At 37.8% G+C, this 17,244-nt stretch overlaps 1 protein-coding gene across 1 annotated transcript; it reads right to left on the reverse strand.

Moving 5' to 3' along the window:
• Positions 1–2,235: 2,235 nt before the first annotated feature.
• LOC124712033 (venom protease-like) lies at positions 2,236–17,037 on the reverse strand. Its single transcript, XM_047242326.1, has 7 exons — positions 16,757–17,037; positions 15,051–15,236; positions 14,814–14,914; positions 14,632–14,738; positions 8,069–8,337; positions 2,626–2,795; positions 2,236–2,425 (listed from the first exon to the last, which is right to left on the reverse strand). Exons 1-7 carry the CDS (start codon positions 16,827–16,829, stop codon positions 2,273–2,275), a joined length of 1,059 nt encoding a protein of 352 aa, XP_047098282.1. The 5' UTR covers positions 16,830–17,037; the 3' UTR covers positions 2,236–2,272.
• Between the last annotated feature and the right edge of the window lie 207 nt (positions 17,038–17,244).

Here is a 17,244-nt window from a genome sequence, read left to right on the forward strand (position 1 = left end):
CAGTCATGCTGCATTCAGTTGCTGTATTGTTGCAAGGATACAAAGTTCTGACAAACATTTGCACAGAGAAAAAGATGTAAAAACATAATATATCAATGAATAATACAGATGCCAATATGTAGCTTCCAGGGATGATAACTATAGTGCCATGCTATCATCTGAAACATTGTTTGTTGAACTTGCACCAAGCATTTAGAAATTGTTAATTCTGCTGTTCATTTTGAAAATATTCTGTCACTGTAAAATCTTTACTTTTATGGTGTAGAAGATATTGAAGATATTATTACATCATTGGATGTACCTCATTTCTCTGATGTTGCAGATGTATTCAGATTTGCTTAATTATGGAACTCAGGTTTAAAAGTTGGGAGTAGCCATATTTAAGACTTCTCTATATTCTGCCATTTCTGGTGCATCTTCTGTGCTCCTGCTATGCAAGCAACCACTGCCCACATGCTCCCTGTTCTGAGATTTACCCACATCCAGCCACATGTTCCTCACCTTCGTACCTGGGCTGATCTGTATTGGTCGGTTCAGCTGGGCCGGCCATGCTGCCCGTTCTGGGCCCTGGACCCACCAGCTAGTACTCAGCTGGACAGATTAATTCACCTTACCTCATACCAGCTTTTTGCACCCAATTCACCTACATATGCGTAATGTTACAGACTTATTATAATTTGAGATGTTTAATGTGTGTTCAGCTTTTTCTTTCATTTAGGTTTCCTCAGTTTCATCATTTCTTAAAACAGATTACAATATTGTAATTTTATTATTTTAATTACCCACATCATAGTTTTTCATAATGTATTCATTGTTACTTTTACTAAAACCTGCTTAAAGCAACCCAAAGAATTTTTACTTCAAGAAACTCTGCTTCTTTATGCAGTGTTGGTCAGATCCTTAACTGTAATAATAAGCTTAGTCAAACCAACATTTTTTTCTCCAAATAACACATTGAACAATAGATAAGTAGTAATTCCTTCAGATTATGGATTAACTGTTTCTACATTAGATAGTAAACAGAAGTATCTGTTTCAACAACCACGTTTTTTGCATGTTAAAATCAAAACAAAGACTCCAGTCATTTAAAAGGCCAGCATGTATTTATATTTTCATAGAAAAAGTGTGTCCTATTTATATATCTACTGCCATGTGTTACATCATGGTGGATTGTCACAAATACGAGGGCTATTCAGAAAGGTTTGGCAATAAAAAAACTAAGTACAAGAAGTACATTTTATTATATACATCTGAAAGAGTAGCTGACATACTACTTTTCCACATAGTCACGAAGCACATTGAGGCACTTATCATGGCAGTGGACAAGCTTTGAAAGACCTTCGTAGTAAAATTCTGCCACCTGAGACTTCAGCCAGTGAGTCACGCCCGCCTGGAGTTCCGCATCATCATCAAAGCGCTGCGTTGCAAGCCAGTTCTTCATCTTGGGAAACAGGTGGAAGTCACTTGGTGCAAGATCAGGGCTGTAGGGCGGATGAGGGAAAATTTCCCATTTGAATGAATTAAGGAGTTCTTTAGTGCAGTTTGTCATCTGAGGTTGGGCATTGTTGTGCAAAAACAAAATTTTTGATGTCACCTTTCCTCGATGTCTGGTTTGCACTGCTCTTCTAAGGCTGTGCAAAGTTTGATAGTACCGGGCAGAATTTATGGTTGCTCCATGTTCGAGACGACAAACAATAAGAAACACACTTTGCCTATCCCAAAACATTGTCACCATCAACTTACTTGCTGACAAGGTTTGCAAACATTTTCTTGGCTTTTGGAGGGACCTCGTGTGCCCCCACTACATGGAGTGTAATTTTGTCTCACAATTGACGTGTTTCACCCAAGTCTTGTCACTGGTTATGATTCAATCCAGTAATGAATCACCAAGTTTGTGGTAGGCCTCCAGAAATGTCAGCATTGTCCCCATTCGCTGTTCTTTATGGTGCTCTGTAAGCATTTTGGGCACCCATCATGCACAAAATTTGTGGTAGCCTAGCTTTTGAGTGACAATTTCAAAGAACAAAGTCCATGAAACTTATGGAAAAGAAAGTGAAAGCTCCATTATTGTGAAGCCACAGTTTTCACGAATAGTTTCATCAACATATAATAGCTCCATAGGAGGAATCAGTCTAAGTCAAAGACAAGACTACCAGTTCTGTAACATATAACGAGTTAATTACTAACTGATCCACTTTTAGGATAGTAACAGCATGGGGGTACAACAAAAATATATAAAAGAAAGACTTTTTGCTTTATTCTATCTGAATATTTACAGTTGTTTTTGAATCCATGTGACATATGATGAGACTCTAGTATAAATTCCAGGAAATGACTTGGATCCACATCCAACTCCAGAGGAGACAATTCCGACCACTGTGTAAACACCACCATTTTGTAAGACAAGTGGACCACCAGAGTCACCCTGTAAATTAGGAAAATAATAATAATTGGAAAGCATACATATCAGTAACAGAAACTGACAGTAGTCACACAGTCTGATATGTTCAGTACCAAAGTTTGAAGACACACAAAGGATCTGTCAATACAATGCATGTTTCACAGTACCTAATGCTACAAGTAAATATGTAAATATAAGTCAACTGCGAAAAAGTGCTCACAAACCTGACAGGCATCTTTTCCACCTTCTTCATGACCAGCACATAACTGAGAGTCAATAATTCCCTGAGGATATCTCTGTTTTGGAACTGATGGTCGCGAATATTGTTCATTACACACTGAATTGTTAAAGATTATAACGCTTGCTTCCTGAAGTGTATCTGGTCTTTCTCCACCTGGAACAAAAGAAATCATTGCAAGTGTTATCTTTTTAGAATGAGATTTTCACTCTGCAGCGGAGTGTGCACTGATATGAAACTTCCTGGCAGATTAAAACTGTGTGCTGGACCGAGACTCGAACTCGGGACCTTTGCCTTTCATAGGCAAGTGCTTCACCAACTGAGCCACCCAAGCATGACTCACGCCCCATCCTCACAGCTTTACTTCAGCCAGTACTTCTCCTGTGAGAGCTTCTGTAAAGTTTGGAAGATAGGAGACGAGGTACTGGCGGAAGTAAAGCTGTGAGGACAGGGCGTGAGTTGTGCTTGGGTGGCTCAGTTGGTAAAGCACTTGCCTGTGAAAGGCAAAGGCCCCAAGTTCGAGTCTCGGTCCGGCACACAGTTTCAATCTGCCAGGAAGTTTCGTTATCTTTCTATGTGGAAATGCGGGCTACAGAAATAAAAACAGCAACACTATAAGAAAAAATACTACTGTAGTTGCCAAGCACCAAAACTAAAACAATTGGGACAGTGTAGTGAAACTTCCACTTTGCAGTGGAGTAACACCTTCTTGTGAGTGCTGGCACAAACATACGCATGACCCACACATGTAGCTTTAGGAACTCATAGATCAAGTCATTAAATGCTTAAATGCTGCAAGAAACAAAATGGGTGTGAAGACAACTAAAATGATAAGTGCACAGTAGATGTAGCAGCTAAAAGTAATTTGGAAACTGGATTAAAAAAGACTTGCTGTAGTTGTAGGCCACAAGGAAAACGAGTGAAGGTTCACAATCTGAGAACTAGAAATCAGTTGAATGGTGCAATATAAAAGCACAAGTCAGAATAGAAAAATCAGATCAGAAAGTAGGTAGAGGAGAGAGAGAGGGAGAGGGGGAAAGAGAGAGAGAGAGAGAGAGAGAGAGAGAGAGAGAGAGAGAGAGAGAGAGAGATATGAAAGGAATAAATGTCCAAAGAAGGGAGTGAACAAAATGGAGGTAACAAATTAGAAAGTCAATAAATGAATTACATATATTAATAAATTAAGGTAACTTTTGTTGAGAGCATAGTATGTGGCAGAAAATTATCTGGAACACAGCATTTCATCAGTCTTTTCTACTTTTTTTCTGTTCATATGACCACTTGCTCTTATTTCACAAACTATTCACCACACAGAAATATCATCATAATTTAACGTCCTGTCACTGATCAGGTCACTTAGAGTGCAACATGAATTGAGTTTAGAATGAGGCAGTAGATATGCCACATACTTTTCAAAGGAATTATCCCAACATTCAACTAGGAATGCTGAAAAGGAGCTTGTAATGACTTGGAATGACAAAACCATTATTAAGAGGGTGAGAAAGTATTGCAGCTTCACAAATAAAAAATACACATCCACAATTATATAGTATAAAGTACAGTGAAGTACATGCCAGAGTGTATGGCACATTGTAGCATCAGCTTCCATCTGTTCAGTTTGCATAAGGAGGGTGGGAAGAATAACTCCTCGAATGCCTCTGCGCATTCTATAATTAGTCTAATGTTGTCTTTACAGTCTGTGTGGGTGATGTGTAGGGAAACTGTAGGTATCCCTAGATTCCTCACTAAATACTTCATGAGTAGGCTTTTGAGGGATGTATCTTCAAGCATCTGCCAGTGCAGGTCTTTCAGCATTTCGATGTTTTCCTTTGTATCAGCTGTGGCCTTGTTGAAGGAAACATCCCATCATTTGCCTGAACTGATTTAGGAAACAGAAAAAAACAACAGAAAATCTGAAGCCTTCACTCTCCCAAATCTGAGACCATCTACATCCATACTCCGCAAGCCACCTGATGGTGTGTGGCGGAGGGTAATGATTGTCTTAATAAACATACCATCTTACCATAGGTTACTTAATGTAGAATTATTTTATGTTTATATACTGTATATTTGGAACAGGTTGGCTTAATAACATTAAAACTTGTTATTGGCTGTTCATTTAGTCTCCCAACACTTATCACTGCACACACTTGCAAATGACTTCGTACCATGACCATACTGCCATGCCTCTGTTACAACTCCATCTAGTCCATTCTGCCTGTCTGAAAAACCGAGTCATTGACTCCTCATGAAAAGTGACACATTGAACATATTAGTATTACTCACTACCAATATTGGGTAATGATTTTCCTATAAATTGTTACTAAAATTGTAATGTGATAGTGGTGTTTTAGTTGCCACTTCTTTTTAATTAACTGTGACTCTTGAAATCTCTAAGTAATCTTTAAATGGGCAGTATGCATTGTTTAAGAGATATACATTGGCTTCCTTTTTAAATAAATGTAACTTAGTTATTTCTTACATCTCCTTGGATATATTACTTACAATTTTAATCCCTGATTGAAGCTGCTGTTTAGAGTTTTTCCGTGGTAAATGTTAAATAGAACAAAATTTGGCTTACACACATACTAACATTTTTTCTGATGTCCACAACACATTGTTAGATGAAATCACTAGGTGCTGTAAGGATATCTTGTTGTTTAAAAGATGATATGTCTCCAAGGGCATAACATGCGTGACATTCTCTTTGCCAAGTTAAGCCAATGTGTAAGAAGGGAATAAGGAAAATGTCTCTCATTACAGACCTGTAGCTTCAATATCACAATTTTCAAAGGTAATAGAGAAACCTTTCTATAAAAATTTATCAAACTTTTTAGAACCCAATAACATACTATTGGAGTCCCGACATTGTTTCCAAATAGCTCACTCAACAGAAACAGCAATCTTCTCATTTATACATGGTATACTGCAACCGGTGGATAACAGGGCATATGTTACAGCTTTATTACTAGATTTGGCAAAAACATTTGATACAATAAGTCATGAAAAACTGTTTTTAACTAGAAAAAATAGGTGTCAGGTACATAACAAATAACTGGGTGGAATCACATCTGTCATAAAGAAATTGGGCAGGAAAGAAATCGTTTGGTTGTGAAATATAACTCTGCCCTTTTAGGCGAAAAATAGTGTCACATGAGAATCTGTTCTCAGTTTTATGCTGTTCCTGCTATATGTTAGTGACTTATTACACAAAATACACTTCAATTTTCAGATGATACTGCTATATTGATTAAAAGCAACACTCGTGAAACAAAGAGCCACAGACAGCCTCTCAGATTATTTTTCTGTTAAGCATTTATAATATACACAGAGAATACTATTGCTACGGATATACATGCAGAGCAGAACGGATCTCCACTATTTCCTCATAAATATGGAAATGTCGTGTGGCTAGGGCCTCCCGTCGGGTAGACCGTTCGCCTGGTGCAGGTCTTTCGATTTGACGCCACTTCGGCGACCTGCGCGTCGATGGGGATGAAATGATGATGATTAGGACAACACAACACCCAGTCCCTGAGCGGAGAAAATCTCCGTCCCAGCTGGGAATCGAACCCGGGCCCTTAGGATTGACAGTCTGTCACTCTGACCACTCAGCTACCGGGGCAGACGTTACATGAAGAGAGTATTAAAAAACTGCAACAGAAGTGACACACTCAAATGTGTGTATTTGATGTGTGTCCACTTAACACTTGCATTGTTTTGAGGGAATACTACTGTCAGCCTAAAATCTTTAAGACCGCGAAAGAGAATAATAAGAGTAGTTGAAGGTGTAAACCAAAGAAAATCCTGCAGGCTATTGAAAGAAGGCCACAGGAAATAGTATCTTGTGTCTTCCTTGTATATACATTTACAGAAATGGGGTGCAAATGAGAAGAAACAAGAATGTAAACAATTACCACAGTTACACTGTGCATGATTACAACACAAGACAAAATGAAGAAATACCTGTACAGAAAACAAGAACAAGGCTTTTTCAGAAGGGTGTCCTCCACCCAAGCATCAAAGTATACAGTGTTTTTACCTAGTCACAAAACTGTTGGAAGACACTGAACAGTTTTAAATACAGGTAAAGGCTTACTTAGTTGAAAACTGATTTTACTCATTAAATGAAAGTCTTGACACATGAAATTTATTCTTTTACTGTAAGTGTTACTCATATTGTACTTATTATGCTCTGAACTTCTAAGCATGCATAATTTAAAGTCCCTCAGTTCATTTTCTGTCTGTATGTGAAGGCTAATCTCAGGTACTCTTTGTTGGGATTTTGATACAGTTTTCACTAACAGCTAAACTGATTCAAGGAAGGTTTGTGTATATAACTTATTACCGCTGCATGAGACAAGTCGTCTGGCCTTAGATACTTTGTGCTACATATGTGAAACTGAGGTTGGTGATTAGTTAGATACAAGTTAGTTTGCTGTAATTTTATTTGCATTGTATTTGTTATTCAACTTCTTTGACAATAACTATTATAAACCAAGGATGTTCTAGCTGTTAGTAAACGTACTATAGCAAGAAAGAAGATATGCAGTAAAAAATTTATAGCAAGAATGAAGACATGCAAAGTCAAAATTCATTTTTAGGGAAGAACATATCTAAACAAAGAAAAATAAAAAATATGACAAACAACAATGTGCATTTGCAGGAACTGAATATATTCATACGATAAAAGAGAGGTAAGCTGCAAATAAATAAATAGAAATTACGAAGGGAAAATGAACAGACATCACTTGATATATATATTAGCATTTCTAATATCAACATTACTTTTTCTAACATAATAAAATTACAAAGAGCACAGGACTAATGCATTGAAGAATTATCGACAAACATGATAGAATTACAAGTTAAATGCAGTTTCTGTTTGAGAGTAAAGTGTAACACGAAGTAGAAGATTTCATTTACTACGCAAGCAAAAAGTAATAAAACTGTTAAGAATGGTTTCATTTTTGGGACGCCTGTGATAAAGTAAATTCAGTTTCAATTTTAATTCTGAAGAGATGCAACAGCATGCTGTAGAGCTACTTTAAGGCATTTCAAGCATTGCATCTGTACCAACACCTGGATATGGGAATTTTTGGCTACAAGATAAAACAATCCTAGACTGAATAACACAGTCATAACACTTATGGATACAAAATATCGCCTGAAGATTCAATTTTGAGAGATGAATGGCAAGATCATATCTTGGGGATGGTTACTTTTCTTCAAAGAAAGTGCTTTGATGAAATAGTAATAATTTCCTTGTCATTTAGTAGACGCTCAGTGTGTGGATACATAAATAACTGTTGTAGAGCTTCAATGCAAAATATATCTGCATACATTAGATAATATAAAAAGTCACAATAATTATCACCTGCTCACTGCAAGAATATAAGATATAGAAAGGTATTATCTTTGTTTCTTACCAAATCCAAGGAGTCCCCAACCATAAAGCATTGCAGTCTTTCCACTTAATTCATCATCATTGTCTCCTAATTGTGGAAGACAAATGGTACTGATATACTGGTTTGGTTCCACAGGATTAGCAAGCTGCAGCACAGCAATGTCATGATAATGCTCTGGTGGTTGATAAAATGGATGTACCTTCACAGCTGATATGGTTACATCTTGAGGTGCAGCCCTGTCGTCACTGCGTGCAAAATCCAATTCTCCTACACGCACGACATCTGGTTTCCTGTAGGCAAACTACATCTGACATGGATTCGCTGCATCTAAATATAACAAGCATTTAATTGAAAACTGTTGTTCTCATTAAGGCAAGACAAATATAAACTGAATTATCTTTGATTACTGGTCAATGGAATGAAAACTAAAAGTTGTGCTCTGCTTTGAGAGTAATATGTGTATCTGCTATTCCACCTCCTGACAGTCAGCAAATAGTAACACAAGTAATTCCCTATATAACTGATACTAGTTCTTCTTCATGTGCTTCATTAGAATAATCTCTAATTATGTTGATTTGAAGACACGGGTATGAATTTATTTTGCATTGTTTCACTATTGTTGCCTTATGATATTATCGTCTCCTGCCGAAAAGTTAAATGGTGTGACCTCTAGCACGTGCATGTGTGGTTGTCTGTGTAAATTTGTGTACTCCTACTAGAAAAAGAGCGAGAGCTTGAAAGCTAGTGTAAAAACTGTTTTCTGTTGCATGTTTCTATGCACCACACATCAGTCAGCTATAGGTGAGTGGTTGCTTTTCATTTATTTTACATAGTACCCATCCAAGGAAACAAATTATACGATCAGAGGAAAAAATCAGTAGCAACAGAGTGTAATATAAATTATTGCACATTTCACAGAGATCTGTTCTAAGTATTGCAATTCCTACAGTTATTTCCCAACACATTAAATCAACCAGAAAAAATACACTCCTATTGAAGCACAAGAAAGACCAATATGCTCTTGTTTTAAAAGACTCTGACCAAAAAGTCAGGTACCATTTGCCTCATTGTACCTTTCTCAACATCACTAAAAAATTTGGCATGCGAACAATAAGTTGCTGCTACCCATCCTCTTCCACTTGCCCATTCTCACTCACTCATTTGGCTCAACACATTGTTGTTAATTCTTTGTGTCTCTCTAACTATCACTGTCTCGTCTCACTACCATTGTCTCACTCTTGCTCTCTCTTAATACTGCTATCTCATTCTTTCCTTCCCACTGACATCGTCTCTTCTCAACGTCACTATCTCTCTCTTCCTTGTTGTCATTGCCATAAACTCTGTCTCCCATTATCACTGGCTCTCACCCACTTCCACTTTCTCCTTTATTTCTTTCCCAATGGCACTGTCTTCTTCACTCTTTTCCTAGCACTGTTCTATCACTGCCAACTATGCCCCACTGACATTGTGTCCCTCTCTTTCTCTCATGCTACCTTTGTCTCATTTATTCTTTCTGCACCACAGGCCGGCCACTGTGGCCAAGCGGTTCTAGGCGCTTCAGTCCAGAACCACGCTGCTGCTACGGTCACGGGTTCGAATCCTGCCTCGGACAGGGATGTGTCTGATGTCCTTAGGTTAGTTAGATTTAAGTAGTTCTAAGTCTAGGGGACTGATGACCTCAGATGTTATGTCCCATAGTGCTTAGAGCCATTTCTGTACCACAACCATTGTCTACCACCTTTGAGTATTTATTACTTTTCCATCTCTTTCCCACTGCCATGGTCTCCTCTTCTCTCAGCATGAGTGAGTGTGGAAACGTCCACGTACTAAAATTTTTGGAATAATTTTTAAAGGTGTTGAAGAAAGTAGAATGAGGCAGCTGGTACTCCACTTTTCAGTCAGAGTCTTTTAAAACAGGGGCATATTAGCCTTTTTTTGTGCTCTGATACAGCACTATTGTGTGGGTTCCCTTCTTTTCCAAGCCACAGCACAGCATGTTACTCATGTGAAAATAATTTTATGGGTCAGTAAAATTATAATAGTTTACCTGTGTGAAATTAAAGTAACATGAAACTAATTTTGCAAGTCAGACCATATTTTATGTGTACAAATATTTGAATGTGTTTCAGTGCAACATGGGGTTCCCAGAACCCTTCTGATGAAAATATATACACTTTATGACATATTTCTCTGTGCTACATCACTTTATACACCATGTTTTGCCTCATATCAGATTTTATGTGCATACTTTGTGTGTAGAAACAGGGTAACCTTAAACCTATGTATATCAGAAACAGATAAAGATATCAAGAAAATTTTCAAACTTGTTCGAAATCTTAGGAATATATCATAAAAATTTCAGCCACTTGCTGTGCATAGCCGTCTTGGAATCCACGGTTCAGTTTTAGGATCCAAAAACCATGTTTCTTGGGTCTTCTCAGGGGGCCGCCCATGAACTAAATGGTGCCTCCATAAGCCCCTTAAGGCATGCTATAGAACACATACAATGCAAAAAGAACCAACTGATTTATTTCATTTTCCTAAGCTGGGGGAAATGTGTAATATTCAAACTTTGACCCTGAACTCTAGGATTCTCGTAGTTACAGTAAGACGGTACTTCTGTTGGGTATGCAAATGGTCCCTAACCCAAGGGCTATCCCAAACATGTGACTCTAGCTTCCTATCACCAACAGGACCCAAGGTATAATCCCTGGAAAAATCCAGTTTTTATGTGCTGTGTTTTGGAACATGTTAGCTAGCACATGCTGTTGCATGTGTGCCAATAAAAGCATTTATAGCTACAATAAAAAACTGAGAATAACTGAACCAACTGATATGAATAGTAGTAATAGTTTATATCTGAAGATGACCTAACTCAGTTCAAACTGGTCACAATAGCTTTGTCAATCACACTGTTTAGTTTATAAAATAAAAATGTATACTCACGGTATTTATCCAGTAGCTCTAACACAAATGCATTGAAAAAATAACTTTACAGTAAGAATTACGGGGTAAAAATATGTTTCTTGTGAAATATAACTCAGTATTAAATTCTTCAGCTAAAATGTCTGGGCAGGGAGGCTGTGGTTGATGTATAAAACTGCTTCCTGACATTTTGTCTACAACTACAGGAGCCATCTTCTGACGTAAAATGGCTATTCTACTAAAGCTTGAGGGGTTCTCACATTTACAGAGTCTATAGAGGGCATCACCATATGTCATGTGATGCCAAATGTATGGCACCATCATTCTCGATTAAAAATAATCAGTTGTTATTCTGTTGGTACAAAGTTGACATCCAGATTTTATCTAACTTCAAACCTTCTTCCTTTTATTGAAATTATTTTGGTGTTTGTGAACCTCTGTTGCTTCTCTATACATTTGTGCATGATGGTCCAATGTCCTTGCTAAAATGCTTGTCTCACAGAGTTTTATTTCGTGGTTCCCCTCTTGAAAACCTGTTCTGTTGAGGCCAATTTTTTGGTATATGCCAGACAACAGTTCCCTTCGTGTTCAACTGTGTGGTAGTTAACACTTCTTTTTGTGGTTTCAGTATACACTTATCTGCAACTCCACAGATTTTTATATACCCCAGGTGTTGCTATGGTGGGCCATGCATCTGACACCCTTCTTAAATATTCATTAATCTTCTTGGCAATATCATGAAAAGGATAGTTGCTATTCATGATATAGTTGAGATGCTGAGTTGCAAATAGGCACAACAAATGATGGTCAAACAAAGCTTTTGGCCAAACAGGCCTTCATCAGAATTAAACAACATACACACACCACTCATGCAAACACATCTCACACTCACATGACCACACTCTCTGGCTTCCAAGTCCAGATTGTGAGCAGCAGTGCATGATGAGAGAAGCAAACTAGTGGTAAGGGTAAGGAGGAGGCTGGGGTGCGGAACAGGAGGGGTAGTAGCGTAGGGATGGGGGACAGTTGAAAGCTGATTGTGGGAGCATACAGGGATGAAGTGGGGAGAGGGTAGGGCAGCTAGATGCACTCAGGAGGTTACATTGGGGGCGGAGGGGGGGGGGGGGGGGTGGAAAAGGAAACGGGGAGAAGTAAAGAGACTACAGTGCTCTGATGGAATTGAGGGCTGTGTAGTGCTGGAATGGAAACAGCGAAGGGGACAGGTGTGTAAAGGACAATGACTAACAAAGGTTGAGGCCAGGAGGGTTATGGGAATACAGGGAGACTTTCCACCTGCACAGTTCGGAAAAGCTGGCGTTGGTGGGAATGACCGCCTACACAAGGTATAAAAGAGCTGTCATTTGTACTCAAGTGATTCATGTGGACAGGTTTTTGCAGAGACTATGGATGCACAACAAGACCTGACAGACTTTGAAAACAGAATGGTAGTTGGAGCTAGACACATGGGACATTCCAATTTGGACATCATCAGGGAATTCAATATTCCAAGATCCACAGTGTCAAGAGAGTTCCAAGAATACCAAATTTCAGGCATTACCTCTCACCACAGACAACACAGTGGCCGACGGTCTTCACTTAACAAGCAAGAGCAGTGGCGTTTGCATATAATTGTCAATGCTAACAAACAAGCAACAATGCGCTAACAAACAAGTAACATTCCATGAAATAACTGCAGAAATCAATGTGGGACTTATGACGAATGTTTCGATTAGGACAACGCAGTGGGCAGTAAGGGGTTATAGCAGCAAGACAACCGACGTGACTGCCTTTGCTAACAGCACATCTCCTGCAGCGCATCTTCTGGGCTCGTGGCCATATCGGTTTGATCATGGCCTGTTCAGATGAGTCCCAATTTCAGTTCATAAGAGCTGATGATAGGGTTCGAGTGAGCCACAGACCCCACGAACCATTGTGCAACCTGGTGGTGGCTCCATAATGGCGGGGGCTGTGTTTACATCAAATGGACCAGGTCCTCTGGTCCAACTGAACTGATTGTGGACTGGAAATGATCATGTTTGGCTCCTTGGAGACTATTTGCTGCCATTCATGGACTTCATGTTCCCAAACATGTCGCCGAGCCACAATCGTTTGCGACTGGTTTGAAGAACATTCTGGACAGTTTGAGCAAATGATTTGGCAACCCAGATAACCTGACATGAATCCCATCAAACATTTATGAGACATAATAAAGAGGTCAATTCATGCATAAAATTCTGCACCAGAAACACTTTTGCAGTTATGGGTGACTATGGAAGCAGCATGGCTCAATACATCTGCAGGAGACTTCCAATGGCTGGTTGAGCCCATGTACATGAAGTTGCTGCAGTGAAGCGTGGAAGGTCCAACATGATATTAGGAAGTATCTCATGACTTTTATCACCTCAGCGTATACTTCATAATAATCACATGTGGCTCAGTGACCGAGTGCAAGTCTTTGAATTGGAGACCATTTCAGCGACTTGTGTGTCCCTAATCTCCCCAGTCATTTCTCATAAACAGCAATTACACAACAACTGATCTGTTCTCAGCAGCGAAGTATATAGCCTTATGAAGTAATATATAGTGTAGCCTGCCTTATCTCCAATACATGAAAATTATTTTCTCTGAATGGGCATCATCCACTGGGCTGCAGTGTCTTCCTTACTAGTATTCAGTTAAATAAGAATACGCTTGACTTCATCAGTTACAAGTTAACCATAAATAAACAATGAACAAACTTCCCTACATTGATTATTGTTTCTGCTCAAAATAAGCAGTGCTAAAATATTAACACTTTGAATATTGTCATATAATATGATTGTCCCCTAATGTTCACTCTCCGTAATTCATGGAAGCCAGTTATTAATGTCACTGACTAGAGCATCATTACATGAAAACGAATTTAGTTAAAATATATAGTTTTTCTGTTTGTGGAAAATCCTCACATCACAATGGCTTTCTTTGAAAACATATTGCTGCAGCTTTTCCCTGGAATCCCTTTAGCTGTTGTACTATCTTATCTGTTTTTTTAATACTATTGTTCCTCTTTTGATCTCCTAAAGAAGGAATATATTGGAAATGTTATTGCCACACTTGATTCTCCACTTGCACAACATAGGCAACAGTATCTACTTCCAGATCTTTAAAAATTCAAGAGCACTACAAAAGAATGTACATAATTTACAAAAAAGGAGTCATTTCTGTTAATTGTCCTGTCAGTAACTGGTTGTGATTCACAGTTTTACTCTGCTTCAGCAATTTGTATAGTAGCAATAATGATCACTTACATTCCTTAGCAAGTCTCATAATAACTTGTTTCAGACCAATCTACTTTAGAAAAGATATTTTGTCTCCAAGAATTAAACCTGATACGCCAGCAAAAGTAGCCACAGATGCTATCCGCTATGTCATACATGAGATTAGCAGAAATGTTTGACTCAGTTGGCATTTAATTTTCACCAACAAAGTTACCACTGGAGGTGAAGAAATGATAACAATAACTCATTATTTTCCTATAAAATGGTTGCAAGGATGTGAACATATGCTCAAAATTCTTAGTAACAAGCTGAATAGCATTGTAAAATCTGCAATTCATTTACACTTCTGCTATTACTTTGATGACTTTCAGGTAGTTATCAAAAGGCTTTACCACAACATACCTTCTAAGAGTACAGTGTGCTGCTGTAAGTACCCTATCTTCCTGAATGAGGGCTCCTCCACAATACCAGTCAATTGACCCATTCCTAGTTCGCTGCCCAACTGCAACCTGACAATTGAACCAATGAACATCAACCAGATGTGTGGATCCAGACAAGATTTACAGTATGGTCATTCTACATACCATCCATGGAGACAAAATAGCACTCCTTAATGAAATGCCTCCTATAACAGCAGCTACAAGACGACTAGACGGAGGTTTGTTTGCTAATGGCTGACCACATTCTGAAAAGTGAAATACAAGGTTTTCAGAGTTTTAACATAAATATTAACAGAAATTCTAAATGTGATTCTAATTGAAATATTAATCAATCTATATTAATTTAGAATCAGGGGTTTAGAGAAATAAAACAACACTTACTATTCGCTTTTTGTGCAGGCAGAGGACAGCAGATTAGGCGCTCATCACCTCGATCACAGAAATGTATGCTGGAACGTGCTCTGAGAGTGCTGCATTTATCACTGGCAACACAACTATAATGCACATACTCATCATCAGAAGGACACTGAGACTGATACAGTTCCACATCATCTGATTTTGCACCATCTGGGAATATATTACTGGATCAGAAGATATTCTTATACCCGAGAAAAAGGTGAGCTACTCTATTATTTCCTGCATTCAAAGTGAAAGTGATTAGTCAAACAATGATAGTTTTCTCTGCATTTGGTCTAATTCTGTTTTCATATTCTTTTGAATTTTAGGACATGAAGAAAGTCATATCACATTTTCTTTGTTTTAAAAAAGGTGATATGTAAAAAACGGCATACAGTCAGATGGTTCAGCAGCATAGATGAACAGTTATTCAAGTTATTCAGACTGCAATATAATCATATGTCTAAATTAATATAACATTTTATCCTTCTCTCAGCAAGCAGTGATAAATAAATAAATATTACAGGATGGTGTCAAATTTATGATGTAGAAACAATTGTGGAAAATACACAACCAGAAAGAATCTTTAAACTTGGTGTCCTGAAGAGTTGGTCAGAATTTTGAACTGGCCCACACTCACAACCCAGAACTGTTGGAGCTAAATAATTTTTAAATTATTCAATCACCATTTAACATCTAAAACTTTATAAATGGCAGAGTCTGTAGTGGTTATTTTCTGGCATTTACAATTAGCCACTTGCTACATAATCTTAAATATTTCATAAGGTATTATCCTCAGTGTGTTGCTAAGGGACATTTCAGTAATGCCTTAACCCTTAATCTCCTTTATTATTAAGTTTCTCAACTGTTACAAGCAAATTAAGAAAGATTACACAGTAATTTTTTAATTTGGTTCCTGTATTAATTATTATTGTAAGGTATATATTCAACAGTGGACTTAAAACAACAGCTAAAGCTTTATTTTTTACAGTGCAGTAATAAATTGTATCAAAATTCCGAATTTTTATGAATGCGAGTAGTGGTCTAAAAAGAAGATACATGTTGTTTTATTATTATCATTTATTGACACTAGTGCCACTAACAAACATTGCCATATATTTATAAATGTGTTAGTATCATTTAGAGATTCAATATTATCAGCAGAAGTACAAAAAACCACTCATGTTATTCACATTCTACATGATACTATTTCATAATGTTCACAGATCTTTCTTATCTAGTTCTTCATAAGTAACTAAGTATGTGAATGAATTTAAAGTAATCTTACAGGAGGAGTTAGTTCTATTTGAAATTAAATTTTAACTATTTTCATTTCACAGCTCCATGGTAATGAAGTGCACTGATTTATTTTATGAACATTGGTACATGTTAATGCACATAATTACCTGTATGTTTTATTTCCAGTTCCAGATGCTTCTCGCTGTAGTGTCAGTTTTATATGTAATGCCCTATCCAGCATACACTTAAAACAAGAACAACAATTACTGTTTGGCTGCACTATAAGCAAAATTTATTTTATCTTATCTTCTCTCTTTTCTAGTTGCTATAATTCTCTATTTTGTATTAAACTAATATAGCCAAATCTACACATATTTTTCTCCATGTGTGCCACTGAGAGATGTATATGATAAACAGCAATAAAAAAGTAATATGAAGGACTGTTCACTTACAGCAGTGATCAACCAAGAGGATAATGCTGGCAGCTGCCCACAGGTACATCATGACAGGCTGAGACCTCAGCATCAACTGAGGACCAGCCAGCAAACTCCACACCTGGGAGTGAAGGAGGAGGGGTGGGGGAACTGAGATAACAGGACCACAGCAACCACATAACTGTGCCCAGACCACTTTCAGCTCAGCACACTCCAGTAAGGTGAAAGTCAAGGTGCCAATACAGCACTGGCACTTGTGGAGAGTCAGAAAGCTGTTTGTATAATGGCCCCATGTGAGACCTCTCAGTTACAATGGCACCACATATGCAAACAACTTACAAACCTGAAATCAAAAGAAAATGACAAATCTAAGAAAAAAGTTTAGCTGATCTCTAGTCTAACTGAAACATGAGGAAATTCCTTAACTATGTATGCAGCACGTTTTACAGTTTATATGACAAGCTAAACTACATTTTAAAGTAACTGCTGTGAAAAAAATATAACAA

This window comes from Schistocerca piceifrons, chromosome 8 (assembly GCF_021461385.2).
Source record: "Schistocerca piceifrons isolate TAMUIC-IGC-003096 chromosome 8, iqSchPice1.1, whole genome shotgun sequence".
Taxonomy (NCBI): Eukaryota; Metazoa; Arthropoda; class Insecta; order Orthoptera; family Acrididae; genus Schistocerca; species Schistocerca piceifrons.